General features: G+C 40.8%; 2 protein-coding genes across 2 annotated transcripts; one reads left to right on the top strand and one right to left on the bottom strand.

Annotated features, from left to right (window-relative positions):
* Nucleotides 1-1,262: 1,262 nt before the first annotated feature.
* Nucleotides 1,263-5,900, top strand: LOC306697054 (uncharacterized protein; the record flags this gene model as incomplete). The annotated part of the gene is made up of 5 exons (XM_079160796.1): nucleotides 1,263-1,554; nucleotides 5,258-5,333; nucleotides 5,436-5,559; nucleotides 5,679-5,739; nucleotides 5,824-5,900. Exons 1-5 carry the CDS (start codon nucleotides 1,305-1,307, stop codon nucleotides 5,898-5,900), a joined length of 588 nt encoding a protein of 195 aa, XP_079016922.1. The 5' UTR covers nucleotides 1,263-1,304.
* A 1,339-nt stretch (nucleotides 5,901-7,239) lies between these two features.
* On the bottom strand, nucleotides 7,240-13,478 carry fbxo21 (F-box protein 21; the record flags this gene model as incomplete). Its single annotated transcript, XM_079161833.1, has 12 exons — nucleotides 7,240-8,416; nucleotides 9,471-9,628; nucleotides 9,733-9,923; nucleotides 10,040-10,172; nucleotides 10,326-10,505; nucleotides 11,197-11,333; nucleotides 11,447-11,583; nucleotides 11,739-11,885; nucleotides 12,078-12,199; nucleotides 12,371-12,480; nucleotides 12,577-12,712; nucleotides 13,255-13,478. 12 exons carry the CDS (start codon nucleotides 13,476-13,478, stop codon nucleotides 8,175-8,177), a joined length of 1,917 nt encoding a protein of 638 aa, XP_079017959.1. The 3' UTR covers nucleotides 7,240-8,174.
* Nucleotides 13,479-14,930: the final 1,452 nt, after the last annotated feature.

The following is a 14,930-nucleotide window of genomic DNA, read 5'->3' as shown; positions in this document are numbered from 1 at the left end:
TAATTTCTCCAAGTGTTGGACCGCTTGTCGGACAAAACCAGGGATCTAAATATTGTTCACATCTGATACATTATGATGGATATAATAATAGTGATTTTTCCCCATTAATAAAACATTAGATTAATCAATGTTAGAAATGATTGTCAACTGCAGCTCTATAGCCAGCTAGCTGCTTAAGTAAAGTACCAAACGTTGAAATAACAACTTGCAAATGAACACAAATCTAGCTGGCTAAAATGACAAGCTAATTCCTTCGTTTTGTGGGGATTTTTGTTGACGGTTACATTTCTGCGGGAGGTGAAAACATGTAAATAATGTTTAATCTACTTGTCAAGACAGTACAGTAGACAACAAACAACTGCATATTTTTTTTTTATTATTTTGTATATGTCTAAGGTTTATTATTAGTTTATTCAGCGGTGGTTTTTTTATTCAAACTTTGTGTAATCAATAACATCATATATTAAGACTGGCCTAAAAACCTTTTTATTCAGGAAGGCGTTTCTGATAAATCAGGGTCAGCTATTTCTTTTGTGTTTCTGTTCTTTCACTGTTCTCTATTGTGCTTATGTTTATTAGTTTTTTTTATTACAATATGTTTTTACTATGTTTTAACTATGTTTTTAACTATGTACTGGCTCTGTGGCACTCTGAGATTCTCTGAATGAAAAGTGCGCTTCAAATAAAATGCATTATTATTATTTATTATTATTATTATTATCCCCAATAACTGACCGAGAACCATGTGTTTATCGCTGGTTAAAACATGTCAACAGTACACAAATCAGCAATTAGCCTGATTAGCATCAGCATTGATTATGAACGGTTTCGTTAGCCACCAGCTAACACAGTAAAGTAGCCGCACTAGCGGGCTAAATAATAAGCAAACGGTTCATGTTTCAAATATAGTGAAATGTAATTTACCAGTCCGTGACAGTGGGCTGCAAATTCCCGCTTCACGAGACTTGACAGGATTCTTCTTTGTGAGTCTTTTGAAGATTGAAGTTTCTTTTTAATTTTTACAACATTTGACTGCACCAGTGGGAATGCAGTAATCAACACTGAACTATAGGGGGCAGTATAGTGTCTCACGGCAACCAATCTACCGGGATTTCAAAATAATAAGAAGAAGAAGACGCAAAAAACTCACGAAGAAGAGTGCGTTCTGTTTCGAGCCGTTGTGACGTCACGTCTTGTGGCGTCTGATCCTTTGATGTCTTTCATAGACAGTGACGCGTTATTGTACCTACCCTAGACCCGAGTAGACGTGAAATCTTTACTGCATCGAAGATCAGAATAAAACCATGGATAGACTAGAAAGACCACAGATAGAGGAGATGCTGATGGACAGAAGTGCTCTCAAATCTCCCCTCCACTTTATCGCAGAAGAGACTGCCACAGTATTGGAGCATGATCTCAACTATTACCAGACCATTCGCGACCTGGAAGTAAAGACTGAAAGCGTCAAACAGCCTGATCTCACAGACTATGATGATTTGAGAGGCAAATGTCGTACTTTTAGGGACATGATGAAGTACTGGCTGAAACATCCGGGTAAGCCAAGTAAATTCAAAGGCATAAGAGATAAATACGCCGGAGGTCTTTTCGATAGATATTCGACTTCACCACGCATGGTGTGGGAGGTTGAACATCTTGAAATTATTGTTAAGGAGATTAAAGATTCAATAATCGAGATCATTGAGGCATTGACAGGCATTAAGCGTGATCTGTCAAAAGAGGAAATCTCTCCGGAGGTTGAAGGTCTTGCTAAATACTTTCTTTGGCTAATTCTGAAAGACCAGAAGAGATATAAAAAGATATTTCCAACAGGAATGGATATCATAGATCGCTACGGTATTGAAATCATGTCATACATCGATCAAGATGAGAGTGATTATTGCCCAAACATCGTCAGATGTACAATCACAAGTTCAGTTAGGGATTACCTCCTCAGTTACTTAGCAAATGGGGGGATGAAGCCTGTAACTGATCAAGATGAGAGTGACTATTGCCCAAAGATCGTCAGATGTAAAAACACAAGTTCAGTTGGGGATTACTTCGTCACTTACTTAGCAAATGGGGGGATGCAGCCTATAATCATCCCAAAAAGAATCGGATACAGGGAATTGTCACACTGGGACACGTATGCTGAGATACTGACCAAAATGTGGTCTTTCATGAGAGAGATGAATGATAAGATCATCTCACACAAAACGTACCCTAAGTATCATCCGTTCTTCTGGTTCAATGACAAACGTTCAACAACTGGCTCATCATATGAGGACGCAGTCGATGAACCTGCGCCAGATGCAACAGCACAGCAAGGACCAAAGGAAAGGTTAGTTCAGGTATTCGTGGAGGCACTGGTTTCGCGGATATTCAAAAAAACAGATCTGACCTGGACGACTGCGGACATCGAGGACATCACTATGCGTCTGTTTGAAAGAACGTGGATCGAAGTTCAGGATGTCGATTTGGATCCCAAAATATTAAAAAAACTTGACAAGGCCATTTTCAAAGACCTGTGTGTGATATGGGGCAGTTTAAAAAAGGTGCGGTTGGCCATGAAATTAGAGCAACGAGAATTTGGGAACTGTATGGCCACCATTGTCGAATGGAGACTGACACGACATTGTTTCGATGACAAACATTCAATTTCTGACTCAGTATATGAGGACGCACTTGATGAACCTTGGCCAGCTGCAACAGCACAGGAAGAACCCTCTCAGAACCCTCGAGAATTTGGGAACTGTATGGCCAACAATGTCGAATGGAGACTGACACGACTACCCAAAAAGCCCAGCACCATCAGCAAGTTCTTCTCATCTGTGGGCAAAGGCATCTCCAACATCTTCATATGTGGAAAGGAGGTTCGGGAAATCTCCATGGAGAGTTTCGATGACAAACATTCAATTTCTGACTCAGTATATGAGGACGCACTTGATGAACCTTGGCCAGCTGCAACAGCACAGGAAGAACCCTCTCAGAACCCTCGAGAATTTGGGAACTGTATGGCCAACAATGTCGAATGGAGACTGACACGACATTGTTTCGATGACAAACATTCAATTTCTGACTCAGTATATGAGGACGCACTTGATGAACCTTGGCCAGCTGCAACAGCACAGGAAGAACCCTCTCAGAACCCTCGAGAATTTGGGAACTGTATGGCCAACAATGTCGAATGGAGACTGACACGACTACCCAAAAAGCCCAGCACCATCAGCAAGTTCTTCTCATCTGTGGGCAAAGGCATCTCCAACATCTTCATATGTGGAAAGGAGGTTCGGGAAATCTCCATGGAGAGTTTCGATGACAAACATTCAATTTCTGACTCAGTATATGAGGACGCACTTGATGAACCTTGGCCAGCTGCAACAGCACAGGAATAACCCTTTATTGCTCCAAGTGAAGAGCCTGTAATTAATCTGGACATCACTCCCGATGAAGGCTCTGAGTCACATTTAAAACTTCATCCTGTGAATGAAGAACTTGAAATGCTGAGTGAGTACTTCAAATCTCAGGGTCAACTACGTAAGTTTGAGTATGAACTCAAACATTACCAGACCTATCGCGAGCTGGAAGCAAGGACTGAAATCCTTTTTAAACCAATGTTAAATCATGAAAGCCTTGTGGAGCCAAAACAAACTCTGTCTCTAGACAGATCCCCACTGGACCGCGAACTGGAGATAATTTCCCAACGGCCTAGGCAACATCTAATAACTTCTACTGTGATGTAGGCAACATCTAATAACGTATACTGTGATGGTATACATTATCGGATGTTGTAATAATCTAATAACGTCTACTGTGATGTAGGCAACATCTAATAACGTATACTGTGATGGTATACATTATCGGATGTTGTAATAATCTATTAACGTCTACTGTGATGTAGGCAACATCTACTAACTTCTACTGTGATGTAGGCAACATCTACTAACTTCTACTGTGATGTAGGCGACATCTAATAACGTCTACTGTGATGTAGGCAACATCTAATAACGTCTACTGTGATGTAGGCAACATCTACTAACTTCTACTGTGATGTAGGCAACATCTAATAACGTCTACTGTGATGTAGGCAACATCTAATAACGTCTACTGTGATGTAGGCAACATCTACTAACTTCTACTGTGATGTAGGCAACATCTAATAACGTATACTGTGATGGTATACATTATCGGATGTTGTAATAATCTAATAACGTCTACTGTGATGTAGGCAACATCTACTAACTTCTACTGTGACGTAGGCAACATCTACTAACTTCTACTGTGATGTAGGCGACATCTAATAACGTCTACTGTGATGTAGGCAACATCTACTAACGTCTACTGTGATGTAGGCAACATCTAATAACGTCTACTGTGATGTAGGCAACATCTACTAACTTCTACTGTGATGTAGGCAACATCTAATAACGTATACTGTGATGTAGGCAACATCTACTAACTTCTACTGTGATGTAGGCAACATCTACTAACTTCTACTGTGATGTAGGCAACATCTAATAACGTCTACTGTGATGTAGGCAACATCTACTAACTTCTACTGTGATGTAGGCAACATCTAATAACTTCTACTGTGATGTAGGCAACATCTAATAACTTCTACTGTGATGTAGGCAACATCTACTAACTTCTACTGTGATGTAGGCAACATCTACTAACTTCTACTGTGATGTAGGCAACATCTAATAACGTCTACTGTGATGTAGGCAACATCTAATAACGTCTACTGTGATGTAGGCAACATCTACTAACTTCTACTGTGATGTAGGCAACATCTACTAACTTCTACTGTGATGTAGGCAACATCTACTAACTTCTACTGTGATGTAGGCAACATCTAATAACTTCTACTGTGATGTAGGCAACATCTACTAACTTCTACTGTGATGTAGGCAACATCTACTAACTTCTACTGTGATGTAGGCAACATCTAATAACGTCTACTGTGATGTAGGCAACATCTAATAACGTCTACTGTGATGTAGGCAACATCTAATAACGTCTACTGTGATGTAGGCACATCTGAACCTGTCCTTGGACCTCCAGCCTGGCTGCTCAGTGAGCCAGTGTCTGGAGGAATATCTCAAAGTAAGCTCCACATCTGCTCATTTACTCAACATTTGGTAGGATTTTTGCCTCCGGCACTCTACCAAATGTTGTTAATTTGTATGAAGATGTTTGTCGCAGGGATTTTGCCATCACCTTTGAAAAGATTTCGACTACACTAAATTCCCTGCTGCAGGAGAACCAGCTGGAGTATCGCTGCACGTGCGGCACCGAAGAGTTTGGCAGCAGGTGTCCTTCTCCACCCTGCCAGAGTGAGTAATATCATCCATCACCGGTGTCAGTTTCACCTCCTTCTGTCTTCCTCTGTCAATCTGAGATCTGACCCTCTTCCTCCATCTCTTTCCTGTCAACAGCATCCTGATCCTCCACCTGAAGAGATTCAGATTCACTGCGTCATATGACTTGGAAAAGGTGCAAACCCCCGTCAAGCTATCGAGGGAGCTGATGGTGAACTCTGGATCCAGCATTTATAATCAGGTACAAATTATGTTCAGTAAAGAAAATGCAACTTAGAAGAAAGATTCGGAGAAAAACACAGAAATCGAATCCTTAGTTCCTGCTGTCTGCATGTGTTGCTACCTGCGATCTTTTTTTAGATGACAACTGACTACTCTCTGGTGAGCATCGTCAGCCATTTTGGCTCCACAGCTGACTCTGGTAAGTTGTTAGGCTGCGTTTGGCGGTCGTCACTTGTTGAAAATGAATCAAATTTCAAGGCTTAACAATCCCCTTCTTCTTCAGGCCCTTCTTCATGTACCATTAACAAATGTGTCCTCTCGAAGAGTGCGTCACCAAGACAATATTATTCCATTAAATAAAAATTATATTTGTATTTAATATATTAATTTTTGAGTTTATATTTTTATATTCATAAGATTATATTTGTATATGTATATTTATTTATTTTTGAATTTATATTTTTGTATTTTTATTTATAAAATTATATTTCTTTTTATATATATATATATATATATATATATATATAAATATATATATATATATAATATATATATATATATATATATACAATTTCATTTTTATATATATATATTTTTTTTTTTGTATATTTCTTTTTAATATATTTATTTAATATTTATTTTTGAGTTTATATTTTTATTTCATAACATATATATATATATATATATATATATATATATAAAAATAAATATAAAATATATTATTAATAAACAGTAAAATGTGTATATTTGTATCAATATAAAGCGAAGTAGATTGGTTGGTTGACAACTAAAGACTTGTGGATTTGAGGGACTTGAGGATGTTGAAAATACAGAACTGTCAGAAGGAGTCTGCAAAAAATAGATGTTTATGAAACCAATTACATTGTTCGAGGCCGAGTTGGTGTTCTGGGTGATTCGGACTGAGACAACAGCTGGGCGGCGTCCGACACGGCGGATTTCGAGCCTCCCTGAGGAGGAGCACAAGAGACTTCAGATGTGTAAAATATGGCTGCAACGGAGTATTATTATCAAAATTAATGAATACATAAAAATCATAACTTAACTTATTTCCCAGCAGGAAACTGCCCTGTTTATATTGAAAATATTACCACTACAATTAATAGTACTACTGCTATTACTAATACCACTGAAACTGTGACTACTGCTGTTAAAACTACAGATATTTCAAGTTTATAATGCTTCAAGAATGAGTCCTAAAACCCAGAAATGAGTCTCAATCTCTGCACTTCCTGTTGCGGGTTGTATTACCCTTTGTAAATAAATGGTAACATTCTGGCAACCCAGTTATCCTACTATTACATACCACAATCCAGTATACGGTAAAATAATGTAAATTAGGGTAGCTGCACCGTAAAAAAAGTGAATTACTGGCGTCCCTGCTGCCAGTAGGTTACCGTTATTTTACGGTGAGTGTAGGATTGGAGGTCCACCGAGAAAAACTCCCCAAAAAAATCAACAGATATTGCTATAGTTACACAATTATTTCTGTAAATCAAAAGAGCTGATTCATAACATTTTTTTATAATGTTTCTTTATATTTGATCCCTCCTTTTTCAAACTGTCCCACTTCGAGCACTGTCAGGGGAAAAATAACCCACAGTCTCCCGGTTTGTGCATTCCACTAGTAAAGCAATGAATGCTCATTGAGCTCAGTAAAATAAGTCAGCGAGAAGTGACATTAAAACTTGAAACGCTTTATTGTTTTTGTAAGTTCCTCACAGCGGAGAGTCATTTCTGTTTCAAGTCAACGGGGACGCTATTGGTTCTTCTTCTGTTTCTCCATTAACAGCTCAACAACACCGAGGAGCCATGACACGTTTCACTTGTTAATACACAGGAAAAAACAAACGAGGTAATCTACAAATGTGAAAGTTTAACTTTCGTAAGTGCATGAAACGTGATGAAAAGATGGGGAATTAAAAGTGGGAGTCAATTTACAAAGTATCTTCTGTACAGTCTTTTGTGTGGCACTGGAACTGGGGGGGGCGGAACGGGATGGGACGGGTTGGGACTATATGCTGGGGGCTGATTTGACTGGTGCTGGGTGCAGGGAGTTGTAGTCACGGGTTGGGGAGCTCTGGGTAAAGGAGCATTCCTTGGTTTTAGGTAAAGGAAGATTTACAGCACCTGGATACCCATCCTGAATTTACTCGTCCACTTAACTTCAAGTCTACATTCTTTTTTTCTTCTTCAAGGTGTCTAGTTATGCATTATTTTGGAGTTTCCATGCTTTTTTTTTTTTAAAACTCAACTGCATGACTGGATTTGAAGATCCTGCTTCCTGGATAACGACCATCGTCTAGGCCCGATCGCTCCTTCGTTTGAGCTTTGTTTTCACAACAAATACACCGTGGTATTAGACGTGTGTGTCCAAACAATAACAACTTTTTGGTCTTTTTCAGATATTTCTTTCCTGACCTGCACAGGAGCCTGACTGTGGTACAAAAATCACATTTGTGAATCATTTCTTGTTTCTGAGAATACTGTATACTAGCTGGTTTTGTACACAGGTCCTGGTCTTGAGTATGTGCAACGAAGCAACAGCTAAGTGGACTGTGAATTGAGAATGGGTGACCAGTAATCGGTTATCCCGGGTTTGACACAGCGGCGCCGCTACATGGGCGCGGCTTGGTGGTTGTTTTGGTCTGTGGCAGAAGCCTGGTCCTGGTTCCCAAGGCCAGGTGTCGGTCTGTGGTAAAGCTCCTGCACCGTGCCCAAAGTTTCAACTATGTCCTCTGGGTATCGCGTCTGCAGTTCTTCGTTGGCAAAATAGTAGGTGTTGGCAAACTCGGAGAAGTAACGTCCCACCTCCGGGTGGCCAATCTCCAGGGGCGCCGAGTGGGGCTCCAGGTTCTCTGAGGAACAACAATGAACAAGTGACAGTCTGATTAAAGACAATGGAGATTGTATAAACTAGTTGAAAGCGGAAATTCATACAAAACAGTCCCATCCATTATTAATATACATACAAGACCGAGGCAAACAGACAACTCACATATCAAAATATTGAGTTTATTAAGAAAAAGTCAAATGTATTTTGGCATCTCAGGGAACAGAGTGCAGGTGAATGCTGAGCTGGTGGAGGGGGCAAAGAGAACACGTGCAAACAATGAAAGCTGCATCAGCAGGCCGAGCAGCAGAGGGAGCAAGTAAGGACAAGGGATGATACGAGTCAGCCTAGTGGAGATGTACAAAATGTCATCATGCAGCATCACTAAAGCGTGTGCCTTGAACCAGCTTGCAGGCTTTGTTTTATTCATTCTTACTGACTGATTCTTATTAATGCAAGTTAAACATAGAGTTCCTATCACCCATCATGTCCAACAAGCCACATACTAATGTCCGAGTACACATGTTATGACAGGGATGCATTTGTCCCGTCTGCAGTTAGAAAAGATTCCCTCAGTTTCCCCATGTACCAGTTTGTCTACATGCTTGTATGAGAACTAGGAAGTTTGACATTGTTTGTGCTGCAGACTTCCTCTCGTCTTATCAGCTGGCAGTTTTCTTTTTATGTTTTTTTAGTAGATAACATCAGTTTATCAGTCATATGTTCCAATTTTGTACTATTTCTGCAATTTCCCCCCAAATAACTAGCAATGTGAACAAAGTGGGCTTGTGTTATTAGAGTGGTACTCTGTTTTTTTCTCTTCCTTTCTGGCCTCATAAATGCATTCTTGCAATGCTCTTTTGCAAGCGCAATTAAACATAATTGGGAACTTTAGCAATTCATGATTTATTTGTCTGTGTCTGGCCATTTCACTTGATTTATTATACCGGTGGGTGCAGTGATACATTCCTTCCCAAGGGCAATTATCCCCTTCATTTCATTAATCATCACGTAACCGGCAAACATTTGCTCACCGTGAGGATATTTCCCATCACCATACTGGTGTACACGATCCGTACCTTGTGCTGCGTAGCGACACGTTCCGTCCTGTACGAGGACGTTGTAGAAAGGCTGGTTGGCCCCGTTGGACAGCTGGTGGACCCTCATGGTGGTGATCCACTCCTGACTCATGGTGCACTTTGGGTCCCAGCCGTAGATCACACAGTTATACCCGGACCTGGTGGAGGAGATGGACCAGGACAGACACACTGTGAGGGGGATTGCAATGGGATGCGTTCACGGATAAGAGGACGGCCGAACAACATGTTTCGCGTGACCCACCTCTTGTGTTTCATGATGAGGCCGACGGAATACTGGACCTCCAGGTGTTCTGGAGCGCTGCGCTTCTTCACCTCGGGTGTGACGGGATGTTTCTTGTGCTGGATGTGCTCCAGCGTGTGCTGCACCAGGTAACCCACCGCCCCGTGCTGGGAGGGATCCAACGCCTGAATGTGCTGCAGGATGTCAAGCACCTGGAACAGAGGACAGACATCAGTGGACAATGCGGTGAGGTGAAGCGCTGTGGGCTGAAACGGTTCATATTTGATTGAAGTGAATCTCATTAGAGCATCAGGTTGTGTGTTCGGACCTTTTCTGGCCAGATGCCCAGATGGAAGTAGAGGCGTGCCTGCAGCAGCAGGTACTGCACATTATCTGGGTTGATAGTGAGGTAGAGGTCCAGAGAGTCTCTCAACAGCTGGTAGGATTTCTCATTGCCCTCCCTGACAGAGACCACACAGTGCAGGTAAAGTCATTTGCATTAAATGCATTACAATAATTCATACCATGCTTTGACCGTATATCAATCCTCCACCAACCCCTCTCTCTCCAGCATCAGAGAGCCAGCTGGGACAGTCAGGTGGTTGTTCTCTTACCCTCTTTTGCCGATGTTAAGCAGGTTTCCCACCATCCTGAGCAGCACCTCGGTGGTGCTGATGGCACTGTAGTAGTCTGCCGTCACCTGGTGGCCAATGAGGTACTCGCACTCCTTGGCGGTCAGCTGTTTGCCTTTACCAAAGGCATCAATGTAGACAAAGTCATAGATGTCCTCACTCCTGCAGGGTCAAAATAAAACAAATCTTTTTATGTATATATATATATTTTACCTAAATCTGTCACAAATTGTGTCTTAGACATCTGTGTGAAGGATGTGGCGACAACTAGCGGTGAGGTTGCAGATTGCAACCAACTGAAAGGTCTACTACCTAATTCTAAAGGTATTCAAAATCAAACAATTTTTATATTCAGGTGATAATACGCTAAAGAAAACATAATAATAAATATATATATATATATATATATATATAATAGAGATGCACCAATACGACTGTTTCAGTCCTAACACCGGCTTTGTTTATCAGCTGATACTTAGTGCCGATCTGACGAGAAAGGGAACCAGGGTTTGATAATGATGGAGACTTACAAGCAGAATTAAATTTAATAAAACCTAAATGGGTCACAATCCCATTATGTTAGAACAAAGGTATCAATGTGGCTGCATGTCCTTCAGATTGCCAATAGGATGTAATGACTGATGACAGCACTACGTCCTTATCTTAACAGCTGTGTAGGAGACTAGTTCTGTGCATACCACATCATACAAGCGTTTTGAAGTGCATCAAATGGATGTGATTGAAGGAAGACAGTCACGTGAGTTAACTAGTCGTTCATGAACTGTGTGAGTGACAGCTCTACTCTTAAGACAACATTGAGAGGAACGTGAGAGCTGGGAATTTCAAAACGTACCCTGTTGGTTTTTGGCACCAGCGCAGCAGGAAGTGATTAGGAAAGTTGACCGGTTCCAGCTGAACCCCCAGCTTCCGGGCTAAATTCATGTAGAGGACAGAGAGGCTTATGGGAATGCCTGTACGGCGTAGTAGCACCTAAATGGAAAAGGTCAGTTTAGAAGAAATATAAGTACTCTGAAATTAAAACAGTTGGGAAAATATTGTTCCTTTTGTGACTTGAAATGGTCATTATTTCATAGAAGACCTACCTGGTGGATGTAAGAGTTCAGAGGGTTGTAGTAGTCAAACTCGTTGCCTTTGTATTGAAGCTGCTCGTATAAAACAGCGTTTAGGGCGGACACCAGCTGCCTCTGGAGCTCGAAGTCCTCCACCACTACACAGTCACCTACATCATACACAGGAAGAGGAACGTTAGAAGAACTCTGCCTGACAGGGAAAATATGGATTTCAAATATTTACTAGGAATAGAAGTCCATGCCACTGTGCTTTAATTGTCCAGATGTATTGAAATTGTAGTTTTGCTAATTTTAAAAAGTCCACCTTGAGCGATACGCAGGCTGGGGTGAGAGGGGTGCTTGATTCTCAGCATCTTCTTCACTTTTTCTGCAATCTCGTCCAGCTGGGCCGATACGCTGTTCAGTGTTACATCAGCCAGAGGGTTACAATACTGATCAACCAGTACAGCACCTAGAGAGGCAGACAAGAGAGGGAATGAATAATGTGATGATGCTGCCTTTGAAAAAAGAAAAACACAAAAAATGGGAACATCTGACGCTGTTATTTAGCTAATCACTAAATAGCGAAAACATACATAGTGTTGTAATTAGACATTTAAGCTAAACAGAGTGTGCAGCTGTTTGACACGTGTTCAAGCCTCACCCTCCAACGATGACTGCTGTTCCGCAGGCTGCTCCATGAAGGTCTTCAAACTCCTCAGAATGTTCTGTTGTCTCAGGAAGTAAAGGATTTTCTTTGCATAGTACTTCAAAGTCAAGCTTTTCCTAATGATGGGAGCAAAACAGAAGAGAGAGAGACACATTCACGGTGTGCAACACAACAGGAGATTTTAATAATCCGGATCAACAAGTTCCAACACCCGAACACATTAGTGATTGCAAAAAGTGTGTGGCAAGTGTTGAGGTGTTGCTGTGCGTGCCCACTGTTGCTCTCACCTCTTGTCAGAGTTGAGTATGAAGAGGAGCTCGTCTTCGCAGAAGTGCTCCGGCATCCCGAGTGACTCGATCTCTGCAAAGCTGTCTCCCAGCACCTGGCCAACGCAAGGCTGCGTTACAGATCTCAGGGTTAGTTTGGGATTTAGAAAGCTCACATCTTCTTGCACAAACATGTATGTATTCTTGATTACAAATGGATTACTTACGACTTCTGTGAAGAACCTCTTGGAGATTGATTCCACGGTCCTCCGTATTTGTATACCAACTCTATGGCGCGTTTTGTATTCTCTGAGCCAGTCACAGCACTCATTCTGACGGTAAAACATCTGCAGTCTTGGCCATCTGTTGATGAAAAAAAACAGACATTTCAGTGACACGTTTTGCGCATGCTCAGAATCAGCTAAGCAGCATATGACATGGCTGTGAAATCACGTATCGTGAGCAGATTTTCTGTTTTGCACACAGAATCAGGAGAGTAACAGCCAAGTAAGTCGCGAGGAGGGCTTTCGCTTTTTTGGCATTAGCTGCAGCCTCCTGCAGCACACAGGCTACATGTAGCATTCACGGTCACACAAATGCATTATTTTGGGGCAGCTCTGGGTAAAAATGCAGCATTAAAATGAAACTTGTGAAAGATTTAAGCGCCGAGATTTACTAAATCCACTGTCGTCTGCAGAGTGGCCTGGCGTGATGGTGAATTTGGTGCATCAGCGGCTGACAGCTGCCTGTGAGTTCGCAGTTAATAATGAACCCTTAACCCTTACACGTAGGGCTCTAAACGAGACACACAACAATGGACAGGCAGACAGGGTTTAGTAGATAGTGGGGAAAAGCCACCAGAGGCCACGACTCCGACGAAACACCACAGAAACAAATCATAGCACCTCAGTTTGTACTGGTGTCCCCAGACCTTCCCCCTTCCATGGCAGACGTCGTGTAGCCGTTTGCAGCAGCAGGAGACGTTACAAATGTCGACATGGTCGAGGACGGGGAAGCACAGGATGTGTTCGAGTAACTCGGTCGGCAGGTCGGTCAGTTTTTTTGTTTGTGTGTCGCATATAATCCCATTTAGACTTTGTTGCCCCTCTCCAGCTACAGACGTCGCCATCTTTACTGTTTACCCCGATTACCTCATTGCTCAGGCGCCGCCCACTTATGGCGCAGGGGGCATGGCTAAGGGCGGGGCTAAGGAGGTGTAGTGCAGTGTGATTGGTTGTTCGGTCAAGAGAGACTATGCTGCCTTCACAATACTCGGATACTCCAATTGATATATATATGTACATGTATATACTGTATATACTGTATGTTTGTGTGTTTTAAACCTCTTGAAACACAAACAAATATATATTTATAAAGAGGTACTTTTCAGCCGTCAAAAGAAACTCTAATTTTAAGGTACTTGAATAAACTCGCAGGATGTCCTCTGTCAGTGACAGTTATATATGTCTCCTACAGAAAAAACTAATGCATTTGGGGTTTCAAAAGAACAGATAACTTGTAAAACAAATTGGTTTTGCAATTTACTAATATTTACATTATGGAATAATCTGTCAATTACATCCTCGATGAATCATTTGGCCTCTAAGATGTCAGAGAAAGGTGAAAAATCATCATCAGATTGATTGTTATGCCTGACCAACACTCCAAAACTGAAGGATGTTCAGACTGACGAAGAATAGCAGCACATTCTCACTCTTCCCTAAAACTAGGGAATGTTTGGCTTTTTTTCTTGAAACATAGTTGCAGATTAAGTTTCTGTCAAGTGACTATTGATCGATTAATCGACAAATTGCAAATTAGGTTTCTGGCGAGAAACGATTTAATCGATTGATCGACTAATCATATCAGCACCAAAAACTATTTCCCACCTAGAACTTGATTCGTTCTCATTTAGATTGTGTGTATTTGTTTACATTACCATAACCTGGCCCCTTGGGCTGGGATTGGAATCAGAAAGTCAAAGAGAGGCAATACACAACAATATGATAACTCTGGTAATACAACAACTATTCTGTCTGTATATCAGCTTTATTGGCCATGTATGCTACGCATACAAGGAATTTGACTCCATTTTTTTCGTTGCTCTCCACGTACATATACATACTTTATAAATAAACAGGAAAAAATAAAAATATATAAAAAACAAAACAAAAAATAAGGTAGAACAGATGTAAGCATAAACATTTAACGACTATTTACAATATAAATAATACGTATATATGTATATAATCAATACAACAACTATTGTAGTGTTTGTATATATCATATTTTATTTATTGTGGATTTTTTACTTATTTAATATGTTTTACTGTTTTATTACTGTTTTATAATTGTTTTGATCTTGCTTTTTTACTCTGTCTCTTGTTTGCACTATGCTGCTGTAATCCTGTACATTTCCCCGCTGCGGGACTAATAAAGGATTATCTTATTTTATCTTAAATATTTTTAACATCATTATTAACCTAGATATAGTATTACAATCTCAGACCAAAATGCCACGCACTCTGAATCTGACCCAAAGAAGCTCCTTTGTAAATCGTTATTGTTGCGCTACAATGCT

Source organism: Pholis gunnellus (assembly GCF_910591455.1).
Source record: "Pholis gunnellus genome assembly, chromosome: 6".
In the NCBI taxonomy this organism is placed as follows: Eukaryota; Metazoa; Chordata; class Actinopteri; order Perciformes; family Pholidae; genus Pholis; species Pholis gunnellus.
This window is presented reverse-complemented; position numbering and strand designations above follow the sequence as displayed.